This window comes from Epinephelus fuscoguttatus, linkage group LG4, assembly GCF_011397635.1.
Source record: "Epinephelus fuscoguttatus linkage group LG4, E.fuscoguttatus.final_Chr_v1".
Lineage (NCBI taxonomy): Eukaryota > Metazoa > Chordata > Actinopteri > Perciformes > Serranidae > Epinephelus > Epinephelus fuscoguttatus.
In genome coordinates, this window is record NC_064755.1 from 32,255,742 (window position 1) to 32,280,245 (window position 24,504).

Sequence of the window (24,504 nt, forward strand, 5' to 3'; positions counted from 1 at the left end):
AAATGTTCCATACTTGGAAGGTAATCCAACTGAGGACCATTGAGGTTACCTTCTACTTGGGCCCCACCTGCTGGCACCACACATTCCATGTGCTTAGGAAACGACCATGCATTGCTCAAGTTAGGGTGGGGTGTGATGCAGTTATGGGATGTTACCGTGCCACTGCTTCGGGGTGGTGAGTTGGTCCCTGGATGCTGTAATGTGTCCTTCGCTGATGTCATGATTATTCCCCCTCTGAGTGAGACCCTGGTGCCAGTGACTGTTTGTCCCCGTGGTGGTGCTGGCTCACCTCCCGCAGGCTTTGAAGGGTATCTGGAAAGGTCATGTGACTCTACTTACATTTGCTCAGATTGTGCAACAACGTTGGAGAGAGTGCCAAAATGATCACAGTACCCTGACACCCCCCCAGTCCCCAGAGAGTTAATGATGCACACCTGGGTGCACCTGCAAGCCTGTTCTCATGTGTGTTAACTGGATGCTAGGGAAGAGTGTTGCCTTGCCTCTGAAGGACCCTACTTGGAAGGATCCTTGACTTTGAGAAGCACCAGACATTTCGCAGTGAAGTCACCCCTGCATGAATTCCACCTATTGTCCACTAGATGGCACTGTCACACTACAGCCATTTGGAGCAGCAGGGGTATGGTGTCTGTCTCTCTTTCTGCGTCTCTTCTGTGAGTTTCCAGCAAAAAACAAAAGCTAAAGACATTGACAGAGTGGACAAATGGGCTCTCACCGACATGAGGAGGGCACACACGGTACAAACGGTACCGTTTATACTGTCACCGATTCTATTTCCGCGTTAAAGGTGGAGACTTGAAGTGGGGCAGGCCTGCTGTGTTACGTTTGGGGAAGTTGCTCAATATCGGGAAGACACATTTTACTCCACTGTGAGCTAAATACCACTTTGCTAACGTCCTGCTTTCATGGGTGCACCCAACGGCGGAGATAAACACCGGTAACGGCGCTGTAGGTCGATACGCCATGACAGTATGACGGCCAGATAAAACACAAACTCAGCTTGTGTCAGTTTTTCGTCGTATCATGAATAATTCAGTAACTTCCGCTACTTACATCCGCCGCCTCAGTTATAGCTCACTTCGCAAGTTGTCCGACTTTCTGGACCCTCAAGACAGGTGGAGGGATGTTATTGTGTCCATACGGAAGCCGAATGGGGAGCTGAGGTACTCCCAGCATCATGTCAGGTAGGTGAGACTGTAGCTGGTGTATTTACTGTGTCAGTTCAGGTTGGGAATACTTGCATCTATATTTGATGTGTTTATCTGTGTTGTGTGTTTCTCAGGAGGTTTGAAGGCGTTGTTGCACAGGGTAAAAGTCCCACAGTGGAGCTGCTGGCTGACTGGGGGACCTCCAACAGCACAGTGGGAGAACTGGTGGACATTTTGAAGAGTCACAAGTTACTGGCTGCTGCTAGTGTCCTGCTGCCTGGTATGGTTTTTTTGAGAAGCATCATTATAATAACAACGGGCTCGTCACTATCACCCTACATCATGCTGAGACCTCAACTTTTGTTTGGTGTGCATTTATAACTTCTCCTAGTTATTTGGGATAAGACTGGATAAATATTAAAAACTAAACATTGCCAACAGTAACTAAGTTTCAGTGTCCTCAAACAAGTGTTTTGATATGGATTAGTGTATATTGTGCTCTTACTACCACTAGATGGCACAAACAGGTGTCCATGAATGAGGACAACAGGTCTAAGTTAAAGGGATAGTGCACACAAAAATGAAAATTCACTCATTATCTACTCACACAAATGCAGAGGGAGGCTCAGGTGAAGTTTTAGAGTCCTCATAACACTTGCAGAGATCCAAGGGGAGAGTGGGTAGCAACACAACTCCACCTAATGTAGGCTGACGGCCTATCTCCATACTGCTCGTCCGTAGTGATCCAAGTGTACTGAAGCCCAGACATAAAAAGTTGATTGGAAAAACGTCATTTGAACTCTTTTTAGGACACTTGGATCACTACGGACGAGCAGTATGGAGATATTTTGTGGTTTCAATTATGTTTTTTTGGACGTTTGAATCTGGGGCGCCGTAAGCCTGCATTAGGTGGAGATGTATGGCAAGCTGTTTTAACATTTAATCGCTGGACTGGATATTCATTGCTGATATCTGCAACATAATTTTGCCTAGTCAAAACTCTTATTCAAGATATCTGTAATTCGATTTTGCCTAGTCAAAACTCTAATTACAGATATCTGTAATCCCAGATATCTACAATTTAATTTTGACTAGTCATAATTCAAGTTCAAGATATCTTTAATTATCATCAATTGAAGATATCTACATGGTCCTTTATAGATATCTTGAATTGAGTTTCAGATAGTCAAAATGACGTTGTAGATATCCTGAATTCGAATTATGACTAGTCAAAATGACGTTATAGATATCCGCAACTGAATTATGACTAGTCAAAATGACGTTATAGATATCCGCAACTGAATTATGACTAGTCAAAATGACGTTGTAGATATCTACAACTGAATTATGACCAGTCAAAATGACGTTGTAGATATCTCAAACTGGAATTATAGATAGTCATAATGTAATTGTAGATATCTATAATGACAAACCCCATACACATGAATGGCAAAAATAGTTTGAATCTTACTAGTCAAAACTGAATTACAGATATCTGTAACTGTAGTTTTGACTAGTCAGAATGACGTTATAGATATCTGTAATTCAGTTTTGACTAGTCAGAATGATGTCATAGATATCTGTAATTCAGTTTTGAGTAGTCAGAATGACCTCATAGATATCTGTAATTCAGTTTTGACTAGTCAAAATGACGTTACAGATATCTTAAATTAAAATTCATACTAGTCACAATGGCATTACTACTAGTCAAAATCACATTATAGATATCTATAATGGTAATTCCGGATAGTCGGACTTAGTGATTAAATGTTAAAACGGCTTGCCATAGAGATGTGTTGCTAACCCCTCTCCCCTGGCATCTCTGCAAGTGTTGTGAGGACTCTAAAACGTCACCTGAGCCTCCCTCGGCATATGGGTGAGTAGATAATGGCTGAATTTTCATTTTTGGGTGCACTATCCCTTTAAGTACAATGAAGTATATGGTCAAGTAAACCTGAAATGTGATGTCCTCATATGAGGACACAGGGTCTCAGGATGGATATACACTCAGTGGCCACACCAACACCAGCATCATCCTCATCAAAACAGTTTTCCATTGTCTCATTTTTATTTATTTAGTTAAGTTTATTTGATTTATAAGAGGACAGTGTGCGGTGACATTTATCATGTACAAGAAATTAAAACATGGTTGCACCAGATTTAGGGAAACGCTAATTTCCAATTGTAGTCCTACACATAACAAGTAGACACAGAAAAAAATACACAAAATACTTTTAATGTTTGACTCACATTGTTTTTTTGTTGTAATCCAATGGATTACATTACCTACCAGTTACAAAAAATACCATGTAATATTTACATACATTTCAAGTAACCTGACCTGACCATGAATATTGGCTATAAAGATCAAGATCGATTGCCTTAAAGATTGAGCAGTCCTTGGGAGATGGGATGCAAAACTGCAATAGCAAGGAGCGGATAGTAATCACAACCATTTCAAAGCATTAAGACCATGTTTTTGAGTAATGCACCACATCAACAAAATAACTTGACATCTTTTCTTTTGTCCGCTCAAAGTTGAAGAAGCCGTCACACCAGTGCAACAGCTGGCCTCACCACCAGCAGCAAAACCAAACAGCTCCCTTCCAACTAGACTGGTGGGAGAGACAGAGACGCAGCCACCAGCCGACAGCCCTCATCTGCAGCCACAGATTCTGCTGGAGAGCAGTGAACCAGGTGTCTGCACCTTTCTTTTCAAATTGATTTGAAGCACATTTTAAGATGATGTTAATGAGTTATATTAACACAGTCACCTGTCGAGACAGGTATGAATAGGTCTATTTTATGCATACAGTCCTCCATGGTGATCTGTACGTGAGAGGAGGTTGTAAAGCATGCAGCTATAAATAAACTGCCATTGTCAGTTGTAACTTCAACTTTAGTTTTGATAAACGTGTGAGCATGTTTTGACTTTGATTGAAATATTATATTCCCCCTTGTGTGGGGAAGAAACATTTGCATTGATAAAAGAAAGCTCTTCAAGACTACAAAGCAAATAAAATGAGACAATTTTAAAAAATACAAAGATATATAGAGTAATATCAACAATAATATAAGATAGAATTGAACAAAACAAAACAACAATATAAGATAACATAAGAATAACTAAATAAATAAGTGGAAAACAGATAAGACATGTTGGAAACAAAACAATACGCAAACAATGATAGCTAAACTTCTTAAGTTGCGGTGGGTGCAGCTTTCAGATATTTTACTGGAGTAAAAGCAGCATTATCACAATATAACATTACTCCATTACAAATAAAAGTTGTGCATTCAAAATCTAAATGTAAAAGTACTCAAGTATTATGAGCAAAATGTACTGTAGGGTTCTAAAGTAAAAGTACTGATGCAAAAAGTGTCCCATGCAGTGTACTTTACACATTCTTGGATAGTTTAATCTGTAACCATGCATTATATTTTATAAACTACCAATATGTTTTGTGGTTAAAAAACAAACAAACAAAAAAACTATAACTACAGCTGTCAAATAAATTTAAAGGAGTAAAAAGTACAATATAACCCTCTGAGATGAAGTGAAGTAAAATAAAATGGAAATGCTGTCATTGTCATTTTACAAATTGACCAGCAGGTGGCAGCAACAGGGCCTTGACCACAACCCATTACTGTGTCCCTCATAAGGTTTCTCCAGTTTCCTGTACAATGAGCTGATGAAGATTACAGGCAACTTTGATGACCGTCCCATATCAGACGGCGGCTGCAGAATCGGCGAGGGAGGCTTCGGCACAGTGTACCGAGGCCTCCTTAATGACAAACCTGTTGCTGTGAAAAAGCTCAATGCAGTAAGTCCAACTATTTTCATGCCAGTCTCATATGTCTGCAGATCTTGTAAATCACAACACAGATTTTATCTCATTTAGATGGAAGACGTCTCCCTGGACGAGCTGCGAGTTCAGTTCAACCAAGAGATCCAGACTCTGAAAGTGTACGTGCCGTCTTCTATTTCCTTATTAATCCGGTTGGTTTTGAGTGACTCACAGGCATCTCATAACCATTACGTTTTATTAAAGCAGACAAGCTGATTCTGTAGAGGAGTCTTAATCAGAGTAATGGAACTGGAGAGAGCAAAGGCATTAAAGGTGCGGTATGCAACTCTGGAGGAAGATTGTTGATTCTTTTCCAGGTCGTCAAATATCCATGCCTTGGGTCGGCAGTAAGACCGAACCGCTGAACCAAAGTGTAACTATTTGACTATTAAATGAATATTTACATGCGACTGGTGGGGTTTTGTAAGAACCAAGTAAGCAAATGACGGTATATCCCAAAAATGTCAAACTGTTTCTTTAAATCCAACTTAAATTCATATATTTGCAAACAGAGTTCTGGTTTGATGATTTGTTCCACAGGTTAAAGCACGAGAACCTGGTTGACATGGTTGGATTTTCCTCCGATGGACAGCACCCGTGTTTGGTGTATGACCTCATGGCCAATGGTTCTTTGCTGGACCGGCTAGCTTGCTTGGTAAGCATCATCAATATGGAGGACAAAAAAAAACGACTTAAAAAAAAAAAAAAAATGTAGAAATTGATACAGGAACACACACATATATATATATATAAATGTAAGAATAAGTAAATGCAAAAATAAAATATAAAATTAATAAATGGAAAAATGGATGTAAATGAATAAATAAATAAAATAATTGATAAGTAAATAAATATAGAAATAGATAAATAAATGCACACATAAATAAAAGAACATTGATAAAGAGGACATAAATATTTTAAATTTCTTTCTACATTGTTGCATAACTACAGTAATTTATTTCTGTATTTATTAATATGTTTATTTATTTATTTATTTATACATTTATTTTCACATATATTTATTTATTTGTTCCTGTATTTATTTATACATTTATTTTTGTATTTATTTATTCCTGTATTTATTTATACATTTATTTTCATATTTATTTATTTGTTCCTGTATTTATTTATTTATACATTTATTTTCATATTTATTTATTTATTTATTTGTTCCTGTATTTATTTATACATGTATTTATTCATTGATACTTGAGTTATTTTTTGTTCTCCATACATCTACACATCATCAGACAGAGACTACGGGTGGAAATCACCAGAGACCCCATGATAAGATGTTATCACAATACTGAAGTCAAGATACAATATTATTGCAATTTAAATGTTTTGCAATATGCTGAGTGTTGCGATAAAATATATTACAATTTATTACCTTTTTTGAAAAGGCTTTTTACTGCAGCAAAATATATCTACTGCGTAAGCAAATGATAATATTATTCTAGACGGCTACCAAAGTTTATTTTGTATTCGTAATCTAAATCATTTATATAATAACAAAATCAATACTTGGCATCCCTGTAACGATATGATAGTGCCATACAAAAAATATCACAATACTATGATCGTTTTTTTCTTGCACCCTTGGTAGAGACTAGTCTGTTTTGCCACTGTTTGCTAGCTAATGTTTGCTAAGATGCAATGACACAAAATGGATAAGTTTTTGAAATGGAAAAGTGATGTGTGAGACAATCCTGCGACAGTAAAAGCTCCAAAGCATGTTCTGAGGAAATAAGCATTAAATTTGGATTCACAGTAGCAGGCAGTGATGCTGAGCCGAAAGCACAGTGTGTTGAATGTAGTGAAATCCTGTCAAATGAGGCGCTAAAACCACTGAAGCTCCAGAGACACTTAGAGACAAAGCACCCGGGATGTGCTGGCAAGCCAAAAGAACATTTCCTAAAGAAAAGGGACAGGCTTCAGGCACAACAGAAAGTTATCACAACATTAACAGCTGACAGTGGCATAACACATGTTTACAGCCCAGTTTATTCTTCCTCATTTTTGTTGTGTCATGTTTCTTTTTTTATCATTTATATGGGAATTTGGAACAGTCAAAAGTGGGCCCTAAGTTACAAGAGGGCTGAGAACCCCTGATCTACACTACAAACTCCTTGTGCTTTAACACAGATAATCTGATTGTAAGCTTTTTGTCCTTTCAGGAGGGAAGCCCTCCCCTGTCCTGGCGACGGAGATGCTTGATAGCTGAAGGGACAGCAAGAGGCTTGGAGTATCTACACAGCAACCATCATGTCCACAGAGATGTTAAAAGGTACATACAGTGAGGTCTTTCCTCATTATCAGTGTCCTTCAAATAATCTTTTCTTAAATGTGGGGAAATGTGCTTATTCATGTTTTTGCTGAGAGTTAGTGGAGACTAAAGAGCACTCTTAAGTCCTGTTTGCATGGGACGAGTATTACCTAATAAGTAATTGTTGCAGAGGGCATCTGTCATCTTAACCCTGTGCAAATTTGCCATGTCAGTAATTTGTCAAGTAAAAACTCCACAGCCACTGCAAGTCCATCCATCCATTTTCTAACCGCTTCATCCTCTTGAGGGTTGCGGGGGGGGGCTGGAGCCTATCCCAGCTGACATTGGGTGAGAGGCGGGATATACCCTGGACAGGTCGCCAGACTATTGCAGGGCTGACACATAGAGACAGACAACCATTCACACCTACGGACAATTTAGAGTCACCAATTGACCTGCATGTCTTTGAACTGTGGGAGGAAGCCGGAGTTCCCGGAGAAAACCCATGCTGACACGGGGAGAACATGCAAACTCCGCTCAGATGGGCTCCAACACCCGGTATCGAATCAGTAACCCTCTTGCTGTGAGGCGACAGTGCAGATGATGAGATGGATAACATGTGAAAGTGTGTGGCAGAATCGATTCTGTTTGTTTAACCCACATTTAAAAGGAAAAAGGAGGTTAACACAGTGCATAACCACCAGCAGAGCTGTGTGGTGTGTGTGTGGTGTGTGTGTGTGTGGTGTAGAGTGGAGTTTCAAATGACTGTACGCGTCATATTCAGGGGGTAATGTCAGTAAATATGGGTGAAACACAGATGTGGGCGGAGGTCATTTCTAAATCACATGAGGGCCCAGGTAATACTAGTCCCATGTGAATAGGGCTTTAGACACCATCTCATTCACTTGACATATTCTTGATGTTTCACAGCTCACTGTGCCCGTAATCTTTTCTTTTCTTAGTGCAAACATCCTATTGGATGCAGAATTTGTGGCAAAGATCTCAGACTTTGGGCTGACGAGAGCATCGGCCAAGCGCACGTCAACAACCATGATGACGGAGAGAGTTGTGGGTACCCGTGCGTACATGGCACCTGAGGCGCTCAGAGGAGAGATCACACCAAAGTCGGACGTCTTTAGCTTTGGAGTGGTAGGTTTCCCATACACACATACACACGCAAAGAAACATGCGCACACAGATGAGGATATTATGTCAGGAAAGGAGAAACTTACCACTTAGCAGTTTGCTCGAGTGCAAGGTTCTCCCAAAGTACTGACACACACATAATTGCAGGGCATAAACATTATAGGATACATTTCTTCTAATGTGTGAAAATGGAGCTCTGTGTTATGTATCATCTGTCATTATTTCCTACTAGAAAATTCTGAATCAGTCGAGGACCACAGCTGGACTGTATCAGTGGCCGCAAACGTCAAACACATTATCCGTTGTATGACATTAGTTGACTGATTTACGGGATCAGCAGTGTATAAAACCGCCTGACCTTCCATATAGTGCAGTATATACAGCTTATGCGTCTTAGTGGGACAGCTGTGGAAACACTACAGTGTCTGTGAAGCTAGCTGGCACACGGTGGAGTAATAAAGGTTTTCTGTCGTCTGGAGCCATGTGATTAACCCCATCTCTCTGCCATCTACAGGTGTTGTTGGAAATATTGTCTGGACTCCGGCCAGCCGATGAAAACCGCGAGCCTCAGTTCTTGGTGAGCAGCACAAAGGAGGCTTTCACTGTGTGTATGTCAAGCTACAGTTTACAATTACAGCTTAATAAAGCCTTTGCATTTAATTAGTAAGGGCACATTATCTGTTAGTGGTTATTAAAGAGTCATCTGTGCTGTGGTGCAACTTCAACTGCCATTCAGAATCCATATTTTGTGTGTCCACTAAAAATGGACACTAGAAATCATGGCTTTTAAAGTTCATCGCCACCTTCAGTCACCTGCAGTGTGTTTCTCCCTCCCTCACTTTCCCAGATGGAGATGAGGTACGATATAGATGATGAAGATGAAGAGCTGACTCTTGAGGACTTCCTGGACAAAAAGATGAGCGACTGGGAGCTGAGCCAGGTGGAGAGCATCTACTCTTTGGCCTCTAACTGCCTCCACGACAGGAAAAACAGACGGCCAGTCATTAAACAGGTACGGCGGGGAAAGACGCCGGCAGATGTTCGTGTGAATAGTTTGAGCTATTGTGTTGGGGTCTGTACGACTTTCTGTTTGTCACCTTGAGCAAAATAGCTGTGTTATCACCCCTGAGAGCATTCATAAGTTTGGTGAAGGAAGTCCGAGCAAAGCCCAACAACCAAGCAAAACCATGAATGTGTTATTAATCGGTTTCTCAACAATCTTTAGTGCTATATCGTAGGCAAACGGACCTGCTTGAGTTTCTTGGAGATGTTTCACCTTTCATCCTGCACTGAATTGCACCCACTGGGTCTTTTTGAGGTTGTAGCAAAGGGTAGCCACAGGTTTTAAGTGCTTCCCTGATGTGTTTCTGTTCCTTCCCCTTCCCCTCTGTCCTCCTGGGTGTGTTTTCAGCCCGATGGTTCAGGGTTTTAACCCCCAGCTTGTGCTCCAGAGGGTGGTGAGAGTCAAACAGCAGGTATCGGTCTGTGTGTGTGTGTAGGTTTTCTGTCAATATTGAGGCTTCTGTCCTCTTCATAGTGTACTGCACAGTCTAAGAAGGGTAGACTGTCTCCTCTGACATCCTCCTGTTCCTCAGAACTGAAGAAGCCTCTTGGATGAGAGGTGAAACGTCTTCAAGGAACTCAAGCAAGTCCAGCTGCCTGCTATATAGCACTTCAGACTAACAAGACCTGGATGACTGAGGATTTTCACCATCCTGTTTCTCAATACTTTTTGACTTCCCCTGCCTGTCAGTGGCTCTCAGCCCCATGACTATAGAGTTATATTGAAGGGTTTTGGCAAATGTTACTCTGAGTTTCTCAGAGTGCATTTGTTACCAGCCACGACAATGGTGCAACAGCTGGTATTGTTTTCACCTCGATCTGTGTGTATGTGTTATCATGGCGAAATGTGATCCTGGTGACACCAGTTGTATCAGGAACTTCCACAGAAGCTGTTTTGAAACTTTGTAGGTCAGTAGCTGAGATAAAAATGAAAGTCGAGTTTGCAGGTGGGTGTGGTCCAACAAATGGGCCAGAAGTAGAGGGTAAGAAAGCAGGGCTACTTTATTAGCCTGGTGAAACTATCCTAATCTCGCGAGCCCATATTCTGTTTCGTTCTGCAGATCAGTCTGGCCATGCAATCATAAAGGCGCTTTATGGCATCAGTTTTGGCTTCCCGGGCCAGTCACAACCAACATGGCTACTGATTTTGAAACTGCGATGGTAAATGTGTTGAACGAAATGGAATGTACATTTTCTTTAAAAGCAGAGCAAACGGCTGCACTGAAAGCTTTTATTGAAAAAAACAATGTGTTTGCCATCCTTCCTACGGAGTTTGGTAAAAGTTTAATTTACGGGGCGCTGGTGGCTTAGTGGGTAGAGCAGGCGCCCCATGTACAAGGCTGTTGCCGCAGCGGCCCGGGTTCGAGTCCAGCCCGTGGCCCTTTGCTGCATGTCACTCCCCCTCTCTCTCCCCCTTTCACACTCATCTGTCCTGTCAATTAAAGGCTAAAATGCCCAGAAAAATATCTTGGGGAAAAAAAAAAAAAAAAGTTTAATTTACAAACTGTTGATCCATTGATCGGGAAAAAGATGGGACTCAGTGAAAACCCAGTGGCTATTGTTGTTTCTCCGCTAGTTGATTGGTTTTCCGTCTTTCCAATTGCGTGAAGGGGCAGTTTGAGTGACAGCCGTTGATACTGCCCCCTCGGGAATAGAGGAAATGTACACTCCATGTCCAGACCCATTCGCGTTTTATGAATTGGGTCTGGCAACGCCAGGCTACTACTTTATGCCCCTGCCTCACGAAACTATACAGGTGTGTAGTTGAGTTCAAAATGGAGGCTGAGTTCGAAGACAGGTGTGGTCTGAGCAAGTGGGCCGGGATTACGGGGGTAGGAAGTTGGGAAGGGGGCATTGCCTCTCCACTTTACGCCCCTGGACCACATTTATTTTCAATTACAGATCGCTGTTTTGCAGCTGGAGTGATTGCATCGCAAGATTGTCAGTCATCCAGGTCATGCACTTATGCACTTATGCAGCACTTATGATGGCTTGTTTGAGACTGTTTTGAACTGCAGATTTGGTGTGCCAGTGAGTATTTATGGCGGCAGGGCGGTGTATGAGGGATCAGCTTAAAATTAAATACAGTGCCTGTGTTAATTGTTATGTAGGAAAGTGTACCCCAGTGCATAAATATGGCTCGTTAAAGTGTTTTTGGTAATTGTTTGAACACAATAAAGGTTTATGACACAGAGGAATAATCTTTATCATGCCTTGGCTACACAGAAAATTATTTAAAATGGGATCAACTCATTGCTGGTTTTAGGGTTTTCATTGGGTTTGTTGACAAAAAGTAGAATATCATCAGCAACTGTATCTCTGAAGAAATATATAAACCTGAGGCGGCACAGCAAAAATATAATATGCCTTCAAGGATGCTATTTTTTTCTATTTATCCTGAATTAAATGTAAATAGATTGTTAATTAGGCCTCACTGACTGTGGCTGAGGTCTGGACAAAAAGAATTGTTAAACTTTGATGTGAATCCGACAGTGACTTTGGGAGATTGAGTTATTAATATTAATATCTGTCTTTAACAGGTGCTGCTGGAGCTTAAAGGAGTTGTCAAAAGTATTTCACTGGATTTTGAGGCACAGGAGTGACGTTACAAGAGAAGATACAAGATTTCTGAGCCTCCTCCAGACACGGTGCACACACACTGACATTCATTCTCTTCTAAAGAAATAATGTAATATATCGACTGTCTGACAAAAAAAGCATATTTTTCTGCGTATTTTACATTATTTACTGTATTTTTTAAATTCTGAAAATACTATCGCTTAGTTTTTAGTTTTTCTACAGCATTTTTGTGAGGTTTTGAAAGCAGTTATTTGTCATGTCTTTATTGTGAAAGAATAAAATGACTGAAACAGAAAATGTGTGATTTAAATATTTTATTTTCTTCTTTAAAAGAAAGATTTGTAAGAAAACAAATAAGACCAAACATGATTTTTTTTCTATTAGAATGACACTGAATACAAAGGAAATGATTTTTCCCTTCAAATATGAGGTGAGCTTAGTAGTTTGCCTAATATTAATCAGCAGACCAGTGGATGTGGCAACATATTTTTTTTAATCAAGGTACTTCTAGTGTTCCCTTTCCTATCCGGTTGCTTGAGTTCCCCGCTTGTGTGGGAACCAGCAAAGTTTGAGTAGCTTCCTCTTAGTGAAATCTGAGATGTATTGATGGAATATTTCTGGAAGCCCGTTCTTTCCACTGTGATCTTCACCTACACAGACAATCACCATAACAGACCAATCATAGAGCATCACACAGCTACAATATGTACATTTACAGCACTTGCATAGAAAAATAAGTTTCTCAGCAGATGATTTTTCATGTAAACCACAGTTATATCAAAAAAGAAGTCAATTTTCCAATATAAAATGCACTGTTAAAATGAATCAATAGACACAAAGTGGGATAATTATATTGTTTCTGCTTTGGAGCACCTCATTGTGCAAACGGTAGGAGACAAATGTTCAACACATTAGACACGGAAACATTAATTGACACAGACTTAAGGAATGCAAGTTAAGAATTTGAGCATGTGAACTCAAAATGTTTTTTTTTTTTTTTATCATATTGGCGCAAGTTCACATTAGTCACACTGACATTTTGAAAGTCTCAGAGCTGGCAACAATGTAAAAACCTCAAGCTTGACTTTGGGCTTCTTTGAATCGTCGTGAATTAATTGTTGTGACTGTACTAACATACATAAATATGCTTCCATTTGGCAAGCTACAAATGGAAATTCTGAAGTGTGTCATTGCTCAGTTGTCCTTGGCGTGCATAGTTGGGTCTCTGGGGAACTTTGTGGGCATTTGAAGGTGTTGTCTTATTCTTTTAAACAAGCGTGTCAAATATAATCCCCATTCGCAGGAATGTTCCACTGTGGAACGTGTTCAGGTGGAGGTGGTGGTCAGGTGCCGAGGTCTGTTTAATCTTCCTCGTCTCCCTCTGCGGGTGGTCGGGTGATGCGGCGGACACCCCTCTTCCCAGCAGGGCCTTTGGGTTTGGCGAAGGCCTGCTTGTGTGCATGCTGCTTGGGATGCACCTCCTCGTACAGGAAATCAGGGGTCAGTTCCTCCCCGTTATCGATCTCCAACTGGGAAACAGGCAGAAAACAAAACATATGAGCAGATGAACTTTGCAGAATCAAGTTAAAGGAACAGTGTGTAGGATTTAGTGGCATCTAGCAGTAGCAGTGAGGACTGCAGATTTCAACCAGCTGACACTTCTCCTATGTGCCATGCATGAACTCCCTGTTAGGATGTGTTCATTGCTCAAGAGGTTTTCACTGGGAGCTGATTTGTCTGCAGAGGTCTCTTTCTCTCCAAAACAAACACACCCATTGATTTAAACCAGTAAAAACACTGACTAAAGCAGTTTTACCTTACAAATCAGTGTTTCTCTGACACTGTTTGGCTTGTCACAGACAGGCCACTAGCCCAGCGCCTGCTAATGTGTGCTCACCTTTCTTTCTCTAATAATTTAAGATCCAGACATTCAGGAGGTTTTTACCAGGTGCCGAATTTTATGCAGATGTCTCTTTCTCGCCAAAACAAACACAGAGTGATTTAAACCAGTAAAAAGCAGAAAAAAGCAGTTTCACACTATGAAAATCAGCACTTTTCTGGCCCTGCTCGTCGCAGAGGGGCTGCTAACTACGGTGGCCGACGCAAACAGCCCTATCTAGAGCCAGTGTCTGGATTGTCTGTTCTGGGCTACTGTAGAAACATGGCGGTGCAACATGGCAGACTCTGTGGACGAGGAGCTGCTCCCCATGTAAATATAAATTCTAAGGTGACAAAAACACAATCATTCTTCTTTTCAGGTGATTATACACTTAAGAAAACATTCTTATATTATATCCTATTTCTGCCTATATCCCCCTAAATCCTACACACTGGACCTGAAAGATGGAAAGCTTTTTGTTATTTCTGTCTTGAGTCTGTGCTTTTCTCACTAATGTGAAGTGAGCAGGGCTAATTTTGAAAAAAGTGAGGTGGGCTGCAACTAATGATTATTTTCTTGATTAAGTGAATAATCATTTAAGGTGCAGACAAACCAAACCGACATCGAAGAACTAGCGGCGACGAAAGCCAACTGTTGCGTCGTCTACGTCGCCTCACGTGAGAGAGTGGTACATCCTGTCAGCCAAGGGGTTTCCTATCTGTGCGGCCGAGCACTGCAGCACCTCCACGGACTATTACATCCAGACGGACCCGGTGTTTCCTCCGCAGGCTCCACTTCACTCAGCTGCCCAACAAACCCGCTGCATCATCCCACTCTAACCTGAATAACAAACCGGGGCGCGGTGCTCCAGTTGGATCCAAACAGAGAGCTGGGGCTAGCTTTCACTACAGGCAGATTCACTTGCTACAGGGGCGAGGAAATAAGACCTGAACAGCCAATCAGAGTGATCTCTCTCACCGACAAGCTCCGCCGGCAATTCAACATGCTCAATCGGCCGAAAAGCTGCTGACGCTGAAGCGCCGACGGTGCAGGACACACCACAAAAACTAGGCTGACAGACGCTCACCGACGGCCCGACTTTGGTCAACAGCCGACCGTCGGCTTGGTGTGTGAGGACCTTTAGGCTATAAAAATTCAAATACTTCAAAACTAGATCAAAAAGTTCAGTCTAAAGTCATATATGACAAAGTAAGGTATTTCAGAAGCTGCAACCAGTGATTTTTCTGTCCATCGACTAACTGTTGCAGCTCTGGATCAAACTACACACACTTTGCATGGGCGGATTGTGAGACAATGGGCCCCTGGGCTCAGATCTGCTAAGGTTCCAACCACCTCTTCTACAAAGGAGCAAGATACACAGACTGTGTGGTGGTTTTGCATCTCTTTGTAGTCAGTTAGGTCTCTTCAAAAAGAAATGTGTCTCTTTGAGATAAATTTAGCTCTATTTTGGTTCTTTTGTCTCGCTTTGTGGTCATTTTGTTTCACCTTGTGGTTATTTTGTGTTTCTTTGCAGTTCCTTTGCATCTCTTATGGTGTCTCTTTTTGGTCATTTGGAGTCTCTTCCTGGTTGGTTAATTTGAGTGACAATTTGCGAGTAAAGGGCAGGGGCCCCCCTGACACCCCTGAGCCTATGCCCAGTGGGCCGGTTCAGTAACCCATCCATGGTGCTTCAGGCTTAGATATACTTTCTGCATTAGACACAGCACACAGCCGCGGTCACGTGGACACATGAGCAGTTCCATTCATGGTACAATTGGGGGTCCCCGTCTGCCAGCAGCAGTAAACAGGAGGGCTGAAAGTGAAACTAGGGAGACACTATAGGGTTCAGAATAAATGTCTGTCACATATCCAGTATAAAACTAACTTCACCACGGTGCAGCAGCTGCCACTGGCGGGACCGCAGTGTTTTGTAATGGACTGGACTAGACAAGCATGCATGCACATAAAAGGGCTGCACATCCCGGACCATCACAGACCCTAGCAGACATGGGTGGGTGTTGGCAGTTACGTTACGCAGACCAAAGCAGACAGTTGTGCATACATGCAACATATGAGCTGGCCCTTAATCCTGGAAAGCACAGCTAAGTTAAGAAGTGTTTAAGTCATAATAAGTAATACCTAGTGATTTTCACTTGCCTATTCATTCATGAATATTCAATGTTTTGGAGAAATACTTAAGATTTAAGAGCAAGTTTTCTGGAGCTAACAGTTTGTGACAAGAATTATGCTATTGACAGTCTTTTATCATGATAGAAATTTTCTCACCTTTTTCTCAATCTCAATCTGGAAATTTTTTTCCACCATGTTGATGAAGGTGTTTTTGCAGCTGGAATACATCATCCTGTCTCGGATGCTACAAGCGTACCCGGGCATAGAATAAATGAAGACTGCAAAGGGGAAAAAAAAGGACAATGAGACGGGAGGACACAAAGCACCACTCAGAGCAATAATAGGGGGCGTGTCAACTGTTCATAATATCTCGTGAGAGTCTATTCACCTGTGGACTCTAAGTAGTCGCCTTCGTGGGAATGTTTGTAGAGGAAGAAGTGGTAGCGTGGAGATTCTTTAGGGATTCTCGTTGGCAGGTCTTTCACCTCTGTTGGCTCAGTGCTGCACAACCGGATCACCTCCTGTTCAGAGTCTACTTCCTGTTGACAAAGGAAATTTGAAAAAGTTAGTCATAAAACTGTTGGCATGCTTTCGACCGAGGTGTTCCTACTTTGAAATCCAGAACAACAAGGAAAATCTGTGACAGTGAATGAAACGCCATCTCCACTCCCTCTCAGGTGTGTCCAAGTGATACATTTACTCAACATCGACTATCTTTACATGCACACTAATATTCTACTATTATTCCGAATTTGATACGAGTCATGTAAACAGCATATTCTATTTGGATCTTCCAAATCAGGCCATATTCTGAATGTAGCATTTTCTGATTTAACATGGATATGTCGATATTATTTGGGTTTTAGAAGCTTTCTCTGGACATGTATACAGCAGATTTGCAATATGCTTCTCAGAAGGGTTTTTTACCACAATTTGCGACACACAGCCTCGTGCTTGTTTATGGTCAGCTCTCTGTGTTGCCACTGACGCACTATACACAAACCAACTAGCCAACAGTTTGCAAAGCTTGAGTAGAAATGCATACCCAAAAGAAAAGCCTGCATTACTGGCATTACTGGTCAAAAGGAGAAACACACCTACTCTCTAAACAGGGCAATGAAAGAGGGAGTGTGCGTTCCCACGGTCGAACAATTCCATCATTGCTGGAAAACTAACTACTACTCTTGTTTTTATGCAAAGCAAAAAGGCACAAGTGGCTCCAGCCATTCCGTTTTGCCATTTTTTCATGTGACAAATGACATGTTAGGGCATGTTCAAAAAACAGAATAATTTGTGCATGTAAATGTAGTCTAATGCTGGTGTTCTGCTCAGCAGCCAGGAGCAAACCTACACTGGATATTTACAACAAAACCTACTGCTGTCTTGAAAAGCTTTTAGGATAGCAGACAAAAAAGGGAACTGAGACAAAGCAGCAACAGAGCCACAATTATTCCTTTGTACTTTGCCCTGATCTGATCTTGTGACATGAGCCCTTTGTATTTCAACGAGGGGAACAAAGGCTTTTTGGGCAAAAATGAGTGACTCATTGTGTCGGCCTGTAAACAGCTCCTGACCAAAAACAGCTCTATCACCATGAATGACAAAGAACTGATTAGCTTATTCAAATTATTGATCCAGCAAAGGTCACCTATTCACGCATGGTTTGCTCTTAGGGTACTGTTTCACTGATATGAAGGGGGTCCTTAGATGAAACTAGGTCATCTTTGCAGTGGAGTGACGCAAATACTTTTTAAATTGGTGCTACATGACAAGAGAAGATAAGAGAAAAAGGACTGTGGCATTCAATTTTGCTCAAGAGGTAGAAAATCTACAACTATGCACTGCACCAGACCAACAAATGCTCCCGCTGGTGGGTGACGTAATGCAAGCTCGTCCGTTTGACACAATAGCAACCGGCTGGCGAAAAACATTCTTGTATTACAGATAAATGGCAAGCTAAAACACGTTTCTGAAAACATTTGAGGCAAGAATACCAATGCCACAGTTAATTCACACATACTACCCACATTAGTTTAAAGCAAAGCTGGGTGAAAATTAGCGAAGCATCCCTTTAAGGACTCACCAGTTGTACATAGTTGATTCTTTTGTCCCTAAAATGTTGAAGTGCTGCAACAGCGTCTTTGTGAATAGGGAAAGCCACTCCCTGCAGGGTCTGCAACTTGGTGTCCACACCGATGTCCGTCTGCACCTGAACACACCACAAACCAGAGACATACACACACAAAAACTTAGAGAGGGACTTTAGCTTTCTATTATCACGTCATTAACACACGGAGGACACTAATTAAGGCTGATGAATGCATTATTTTGCAAACACTTCATGGGTGGTTTTCTTTGAGTACATTAAAAGAGGCAGAAACATGCTCTAACACCAAAATTAATAACTGAATCTACCAAGAGCACCTGTGGTATATAGTCAGTATGTGGTTTCTATCATGCTCTTGACTCAGAATGTCTCTACACACACACACACACACACACACCCATTTGCCACATGACCACATTATGTCATCATTATTGTGACATTATGTCATCATGCGGACTACCAAAAGTTATGCGCAGAATCCTACTCTTCAAATCAGCTTGGGTCTTTCAACTCAGTCATATGAGGAGACAAATCAGTGTTCTTTCGCAAGCTTCCCACTGATGATAACAACTTGTGGAAGTAAAATGGAATAAATATCCTTCATTTCAGTCATCAGAAAGTAAAAAGGTTTACAGGAGCAACAAGCAGCTGGAACGCTGGAGCCTGATGATTACGTGAGGTGCTTGTATCGGCGGTGACAAGGCGCCTCCACGAAATCACACAGAAAACTGGAAATGCTGGGGGGGATTACACTGATGGATTGCATCTATTTTTAGAGCCCTGTTCCCACAAAATGAAATGCCGTGCAAACATGATTGAGCCTTCGATGTAGCTACCTCGCATACCAAAAAGGATTGCGGGTCTTTTATCCATCTGCTTAGTAAAAGTCAGGCAGTCTCCAAGGCACAGCAATGATAAATATTTCAAAGCCTCTTTTTCATCTAGGCGGTGCAGATTAATGGTATATTATCTTCCTTCAACAGCTGGTCAAGTGGGACGAGCACAAACCTCACTTCCCATTTGCTTTGCTGCTTTTAATTGACCGTGCTTTAGAGAGGGAGTACATGGCTGAAAGCACTTCCATATATGGTAAGGAAGACGCTTCTTGTTTGTGCAGCAGGCTGGGAGAGCAGCAATTAGAAATAGGTAGACTCTCTTAAAAAGGGGAACAGTTCATTTAGGTTCATTTACAGAAAAGGTCCCACAAAGTCTTCAGAGTGAAACTTCAGATGCACTTTTTACTTTCTGTCCGGTGGAGTCCATCTGGCACTCCCCTGAAGCCCTTGACATCAGCAGAGTAAACACTGCTGGCGTCATTAGCAGCGTGCAGTGGCTATCACATTACAGTATTTCTTTATCTTTTCACTGCAAAGAACAAAAGGCAAAGCACAACGACACGGCTCACCTGTACTCCATGCAGAATCACTGCCAAGTACTCAGAGCATTCACATTTGCATGTCGCTCCCTCAACATGGAAATAATAGACCTGAACTCCCATAAAGAGCTCTTCTTTAACCATTCTTTGCTCAGGCTGAGCCATGTTTATGACTGTAAACAGGAATTTTTATGGAGCTATGACTGTGTGCTGTACAAGCCTAATAGATTCATCTTTGCCAACATCCTGCTGTTCTGATGCATCAGCATCTTTGCGCTGTGTTGGTACTGCCGGGCAAGCATATGCACACTTGCACTGCTGCTGACCTTGTGCTGTTTGGAAGGATGCATCGCTGGCTTTCATTGATACTCCGCGCTGTTTCTGGTGGGATTTACATCTCACACACACAGGAGATGTGATCACGAGGGATACTCCTGTGAGCTGAGGTAAGCTATTTTTTTCACCCACTGCAGCCTTGAGTGTAAGAATGACACAGTGTCATCTCTTTTCAGAAATGAAACAAAGAACACACCTAATCCACAACCACTTCAGAACAGGCCCAAGCCATACAACTTGTCAACAGGCAGCGGTGTCTGTGTACACACGGTGAAGTGCATTATTTCCCTTAAGATGATCTCAAATGGAAACAACGACCAAGAAACAAGGCATGTATCTTTGTTTGTATGTGTGTGTATGTGTGTGTGTGTGTGTGTGTGTGTGTGTGTGTGTGTCTGTACCTCATTCAGTTTAATCTGTTGCAGTTCCTGCTCTGCAGCAGTGAGGGGCTGGGGAGCGGCCTGCGAGGTCAGATATTTCTTGTATCCACTGAGAGTCATTTCATCCTGGGGGGCAAAAATTTTTGTGTAACAATATCGTCACACAGTGCCAAGTATCGTTTTTTTATCATATAAACTCTGAATATCAGAAAAACAAATTAAACTTTAGGTTGCCTGCTAGAATAATATAATCAATTGCTTTTTCAGTCCAATAGATATATTTTCAACATATGGCAACATATTTAAAATCGCAATAATACTGTATCGTGACTGAAGTATCGCGATAATATCGTGTCGTGAAACCTCTGGTGATTCCCACCCCTAATAAACACATAGGACTGAAGCTTAACTTGTTTAAGTTAGGTTTCTAAAGCGTTGTGACTGACGCTTGAGGACATAAACAAGCTTTTCACATCACTTCAAGTGTTGCAAGACCAACCTTTGTGGTACAGAAAATCTCATCCTTGATGTGCCCGCCTCCGAACTCTTTCTTCAGTGTGGCTCTGGTAGCAGCATATAACATTTTATGTCGCACCTGTTGAGGATATAAAGAAAAGATGATTAAGAAACCTGATAAGTGTCATTATTTTTTCCCATTATGTTACAGTGAGATTGAATCTGGCAGCTTCTGAGCTTTTAATTAGTGTTGGACAATTTACTAAATTATTGCAAACCCTTGGAGTTTTCTAGTGAACAAAATTTCAGTTTATATTTAGTGTCACTCACCAAAACCCATATCTATGTGTATCTATGAGGTCTAACTAAAGGTGTTGCGTGCATTTCCTGCCTCATAAGACATTTGCAAAGCTGAGTTTTTCTACATTTTGAGACCTGCATTGTTTACATCCTGTTAACATGCTAGCAGTCTTCTTCTTCCCTGTCTTTGCTGATGCATCGCTTCTTTTCTTAGCGTTAACACCACCTGAAAATTAAATAAAGAGCAAACAAAAAGGGGATCCACTCATAAAAACATTGCTCCATAGCACTACTAGTGGTGGAAAAACCCCACAGGGTACCTCTGAATGCCCTCAAATGTATGTTCGATTTTAGGCTATATAAATAAAGTTGACTTCCTGTGTCTCATTTACCTTGACAAATAAAAACACACTAGACCAATTCAGTCAAGGCAGCAGCATGCCCTGGTTGTGAAAGCATTTTGCAACTTCCAGACAAGCCTCAACCTGAAGCACCGTGCTCTGAGCAGAGGTTCAGGAATGTAAAACTCAGTTATGGCCGTCAGAAAGTGAATTCGAGCTCAATTCCACCATGCAGTTAGAGAGCTACAAATATCCTGCAGGGCACTCTATTTTGGCACTGGTCTCTCCTCGCAACATTCCTCTTTCCGCTGCTACAGAAACAACATTTGTGTGCCTATTTGTCACGGCTATTTTGAATTGCAGTGACTCTATCTCACAAGTGGATCATCAAGTTTTAATGGAACGAAATGACAATGACTTGGTTGACATTGTGTGAATCAAGAGCATGACAAATGCAAAGCACACATTTGCATGACAAGGAAACAACACAGCAAGATAAGCCTATGTCACCTAAAAGTGCTAAGAAGGTGAATTTTTAGCCAGAGATGAGGGGTTTCGTGGGAGCACCATGTTATCTACCTGTGTTTACATTTCAGGAGGTCTTGTAGGAAATAATGAATGCACTGCTGCCCACACTTATCCAGTTTTTCAACAAGCATACAAAGAATTACTGCCTTGATGTGGTAACCCCACCCATCTGACACTCAAAGCAGAGGAGGACAAATGCTGGTAAGAATGGCGAGCTATTCATTACAGCCTGTTTGGGCTTAGTTTTCTTACAGAAGAGCGGTCCGGTGTCCAGGCCAGGAAGACCCACTCATACCCCTGGTTGTTACAGGAGTCCAGCCGGTACACAATATAGCAGGGCATGTCATCCTCGAGGAGGGGCAGCACTAAGGAATCATACTCCTGGTCCCACGTCTTTGATGCTTTCCTGGTGGTGCCTACAGTCAGCTGCTCTGGAAAACAAATGTGTGCGACAAACATTTCAACAGTGCATGGATGTGTGAGTCATGTTGACATTCTAATGTCAGCCTTGGTGAGAAGTTTGAGTAGAAGTATGAGTTAAGCGTTTTCTTGGCAGAAGAAGCCGTAAACAAACTCGTGGACTCTGGGACAGAGCTTACCATCATCGATGACGATCTTTAAGACTCGATATTCGTCTCCACCCCTGGCACTTGCAAAGACTTCCTTCACATCATTACCCGCTGAGAAAAGACAGAGAAGGCGTCAGTGTCCTACTGTTTTAAATGGACGCTTGCTTGACAACAGGACACTCATGCTAACGTGGCCATTTAAAGGCTTTGTGGATCTTACTAGCCTGTGGAAACAACCAGATGTTAGACATGACACAAAGAACAAATAATTTGGCGTTATCAACATATACACCATATATTTGCCCTTTAAACAGACTTTAAGTCAAGCAGAACATTTTACAAACTCTTTGGTCCAACACAAGAATTCTAAAGTCACAGTAAAATACTATATACATTAATAACTTGCTCTGATATCCAGAAAGTTCCTGGGTTTCACTCAGGAGCATTTCACATGTAACTGAAGGCTGACCACCTTTGACCCCAAACCCAGGCACAATAAAACATGTCTCTAATTCCCTTTCAAACCAGCGTACTGACTATTTTAGCAACAGTGATTGTGCAGTTTTCCTTTCTAACAACCCTGCAAAAGCTGGGGAACAAGTCTAACTACAAATACATGTAGGATTGCTATTTGTTTGTTTGTTTTTGGATAAATAGTGCAGGGAGGAACAGTTTCACATAACACAGACAGGGCTGTAAATGGTTAAATACCATAGTACATTTTTTTCCACTGGGTTTTGCCTTTTCAAGCACTGGGATTCACTTTGATTTTCCTCTACATGTATTTTCTAGTCAGCTCTGGACGTGTATGTGTGTATGACTTCTGGGCACTGCATACATTTCCAAATAAGACTATAGATTTGAAGGATATTAAAACTTTAGTGTGCCACAGATCAACTTGACTAATTTTGACAAAGGAAAAAACACAAAACTCAACTAATCAAACACTGAAATTTTAGATAGTTTACATAAAAACTGAGGCTGAGCGTTGGCATGGTGTTAGCAGAGACATTTACAAACGCTTGATCTCGCTGTCTATTATTAACTCACATAATTTGCACGTTGTTTCACCTCAGAACAGACTGTAAACATTTCTGCGGTGTTGCTGCCATATATAAGAGCACGTCACGCCCTACGAGCTCAGTTTGTATAATAACACAGTGCAGGTAATGCCAATGCTATTCATGTATTTATGGGAACACCGGCCGGTCTACCAGGCCAGCAGTTTCTGTTTAAATGAAGGCGTCGCCCATCCATTTAGACGGCTAAACTACCGCTGCAGGATTTAAGCTTTAAGCTGGGAAGCTAAGGCATACATGGCTTTAACACTACTGTGAAAACAATATGGAGTTGCCGTGATTTCGGTGGCCCATAAACCGGCTAAATACTCAGGGATTATATGTCACAGTCCTAAAAGTGCCGAAACAGGGCACCGCTGATCGCACACATCACGGTAGCTCTAAGCTAGCTAGGAGTGGCTAGCTAACTTGACGCTAGCTTCCCGTTGCAATGAATTGTTGCAGGTAGTTAAAGCTCGCTCGGGAATCACACACTCGCACAGCAACAGATTTAAAAACAGAGAAACTGAAAGCAGAGAAAAACGCATGTACCTTGAATGCCCGTTTGATGTGACATTGTGTCTTTCGTCGGATAAAGGGCTGATGCAGCTGTTCAGGCGAAACCAGGGCAGAGAAGCAGGAAATGGACTACATCGGCGGGCCCCGCCCCAACTGTGTCGTCATCAACATCAAAATCACATGACATAGTCAAAGTATTTATTAATGTTATTCTTTCTATATGTTTTTTATTATTATTATCATAATAATTTCCCTATACGTTTATTTATTTATTTATTTTTTCATACTAACTAATAAAACTGTTGATAGTTGTATAAAAATGTAGTGCATACAAATAATACAAAAAAATACCAGTGAGAATTTCTTTTTTTTCCTCACAAGTAAAAATAGTAATACCACAGTGCAGACAAAAAAAAAAAAGCAAATAAATTATCACAAGTAAAAGAGCTCATCAAGTA

The 24,504-nt window shown here is 41.4% G+C and overlaps 2 protein-coding genes across 2 annotated transcripts; one reads left to right on the forward strand and one right to left on the reverse strand.

Annotated features, from left to right (window-relative positions):
- The first annotated feature begins 599 nt into the window (after positions 1-599).
- On the forward strand, positions 600-12,365 carry irak4 (interleukin-1 receptor-associated kinase 4). The gene is made up of 11 exons (XM_049573276.1): positions 600-1,202; positions 1,301-1,446; positions 3,705-3,863; positions 4,830-4,990; positions 5,069-5,133; positions 5,555-5,669; positions 7,192-7,301; positions 8,243-8,429; positions 8,941-9,003; positions 9,274-9,438; positions 12,029-12,365. The coding sequence occupies exons 1-11, from the start codon at positions 1,042-1,044 to the stop codon at positions 12,089-12,091; spliced, it is 1,395 nt and encodes a 464-aa protein (XP_049429233.1). The 5' UTR covers positions 600-1,041; the 3' UTR covers positions 12,092-12,365.
- A 2-nt stretch (positions 12,366-12,367) lies between these two features.
- Positions 12,368-24,195, reverse strand: twf1a (twinfilin actin-binding protein 1a). Its single transcript, XM_049573285.1, has 9 exons — positions 24,080-24,195; positions 22,500-22,580; positions 22,153-22,331; positions 20,775-20,870; positions 20,297-20,401; positions 18,161-18,286; positions 16,466-16,616; positions 16,234-16,355; positions 12,368-13,597 (listed from the first exon to the last, which is right to left on the reverse strand). The coding sequence occupies exons 1-9, from the start codon at positions 24,102-24,104 to the stop codon at positions 13,430-13,432; spliced, it is 1,053 nt and encodes a 350-aa protein (XP_049429242.1). The 5' UTR covers positions 24,105-24,195; the 3' UTR covers positions 12,368-13,429.
- Positions 24,196-24,504: the final 309 nt, after the last annotated feature.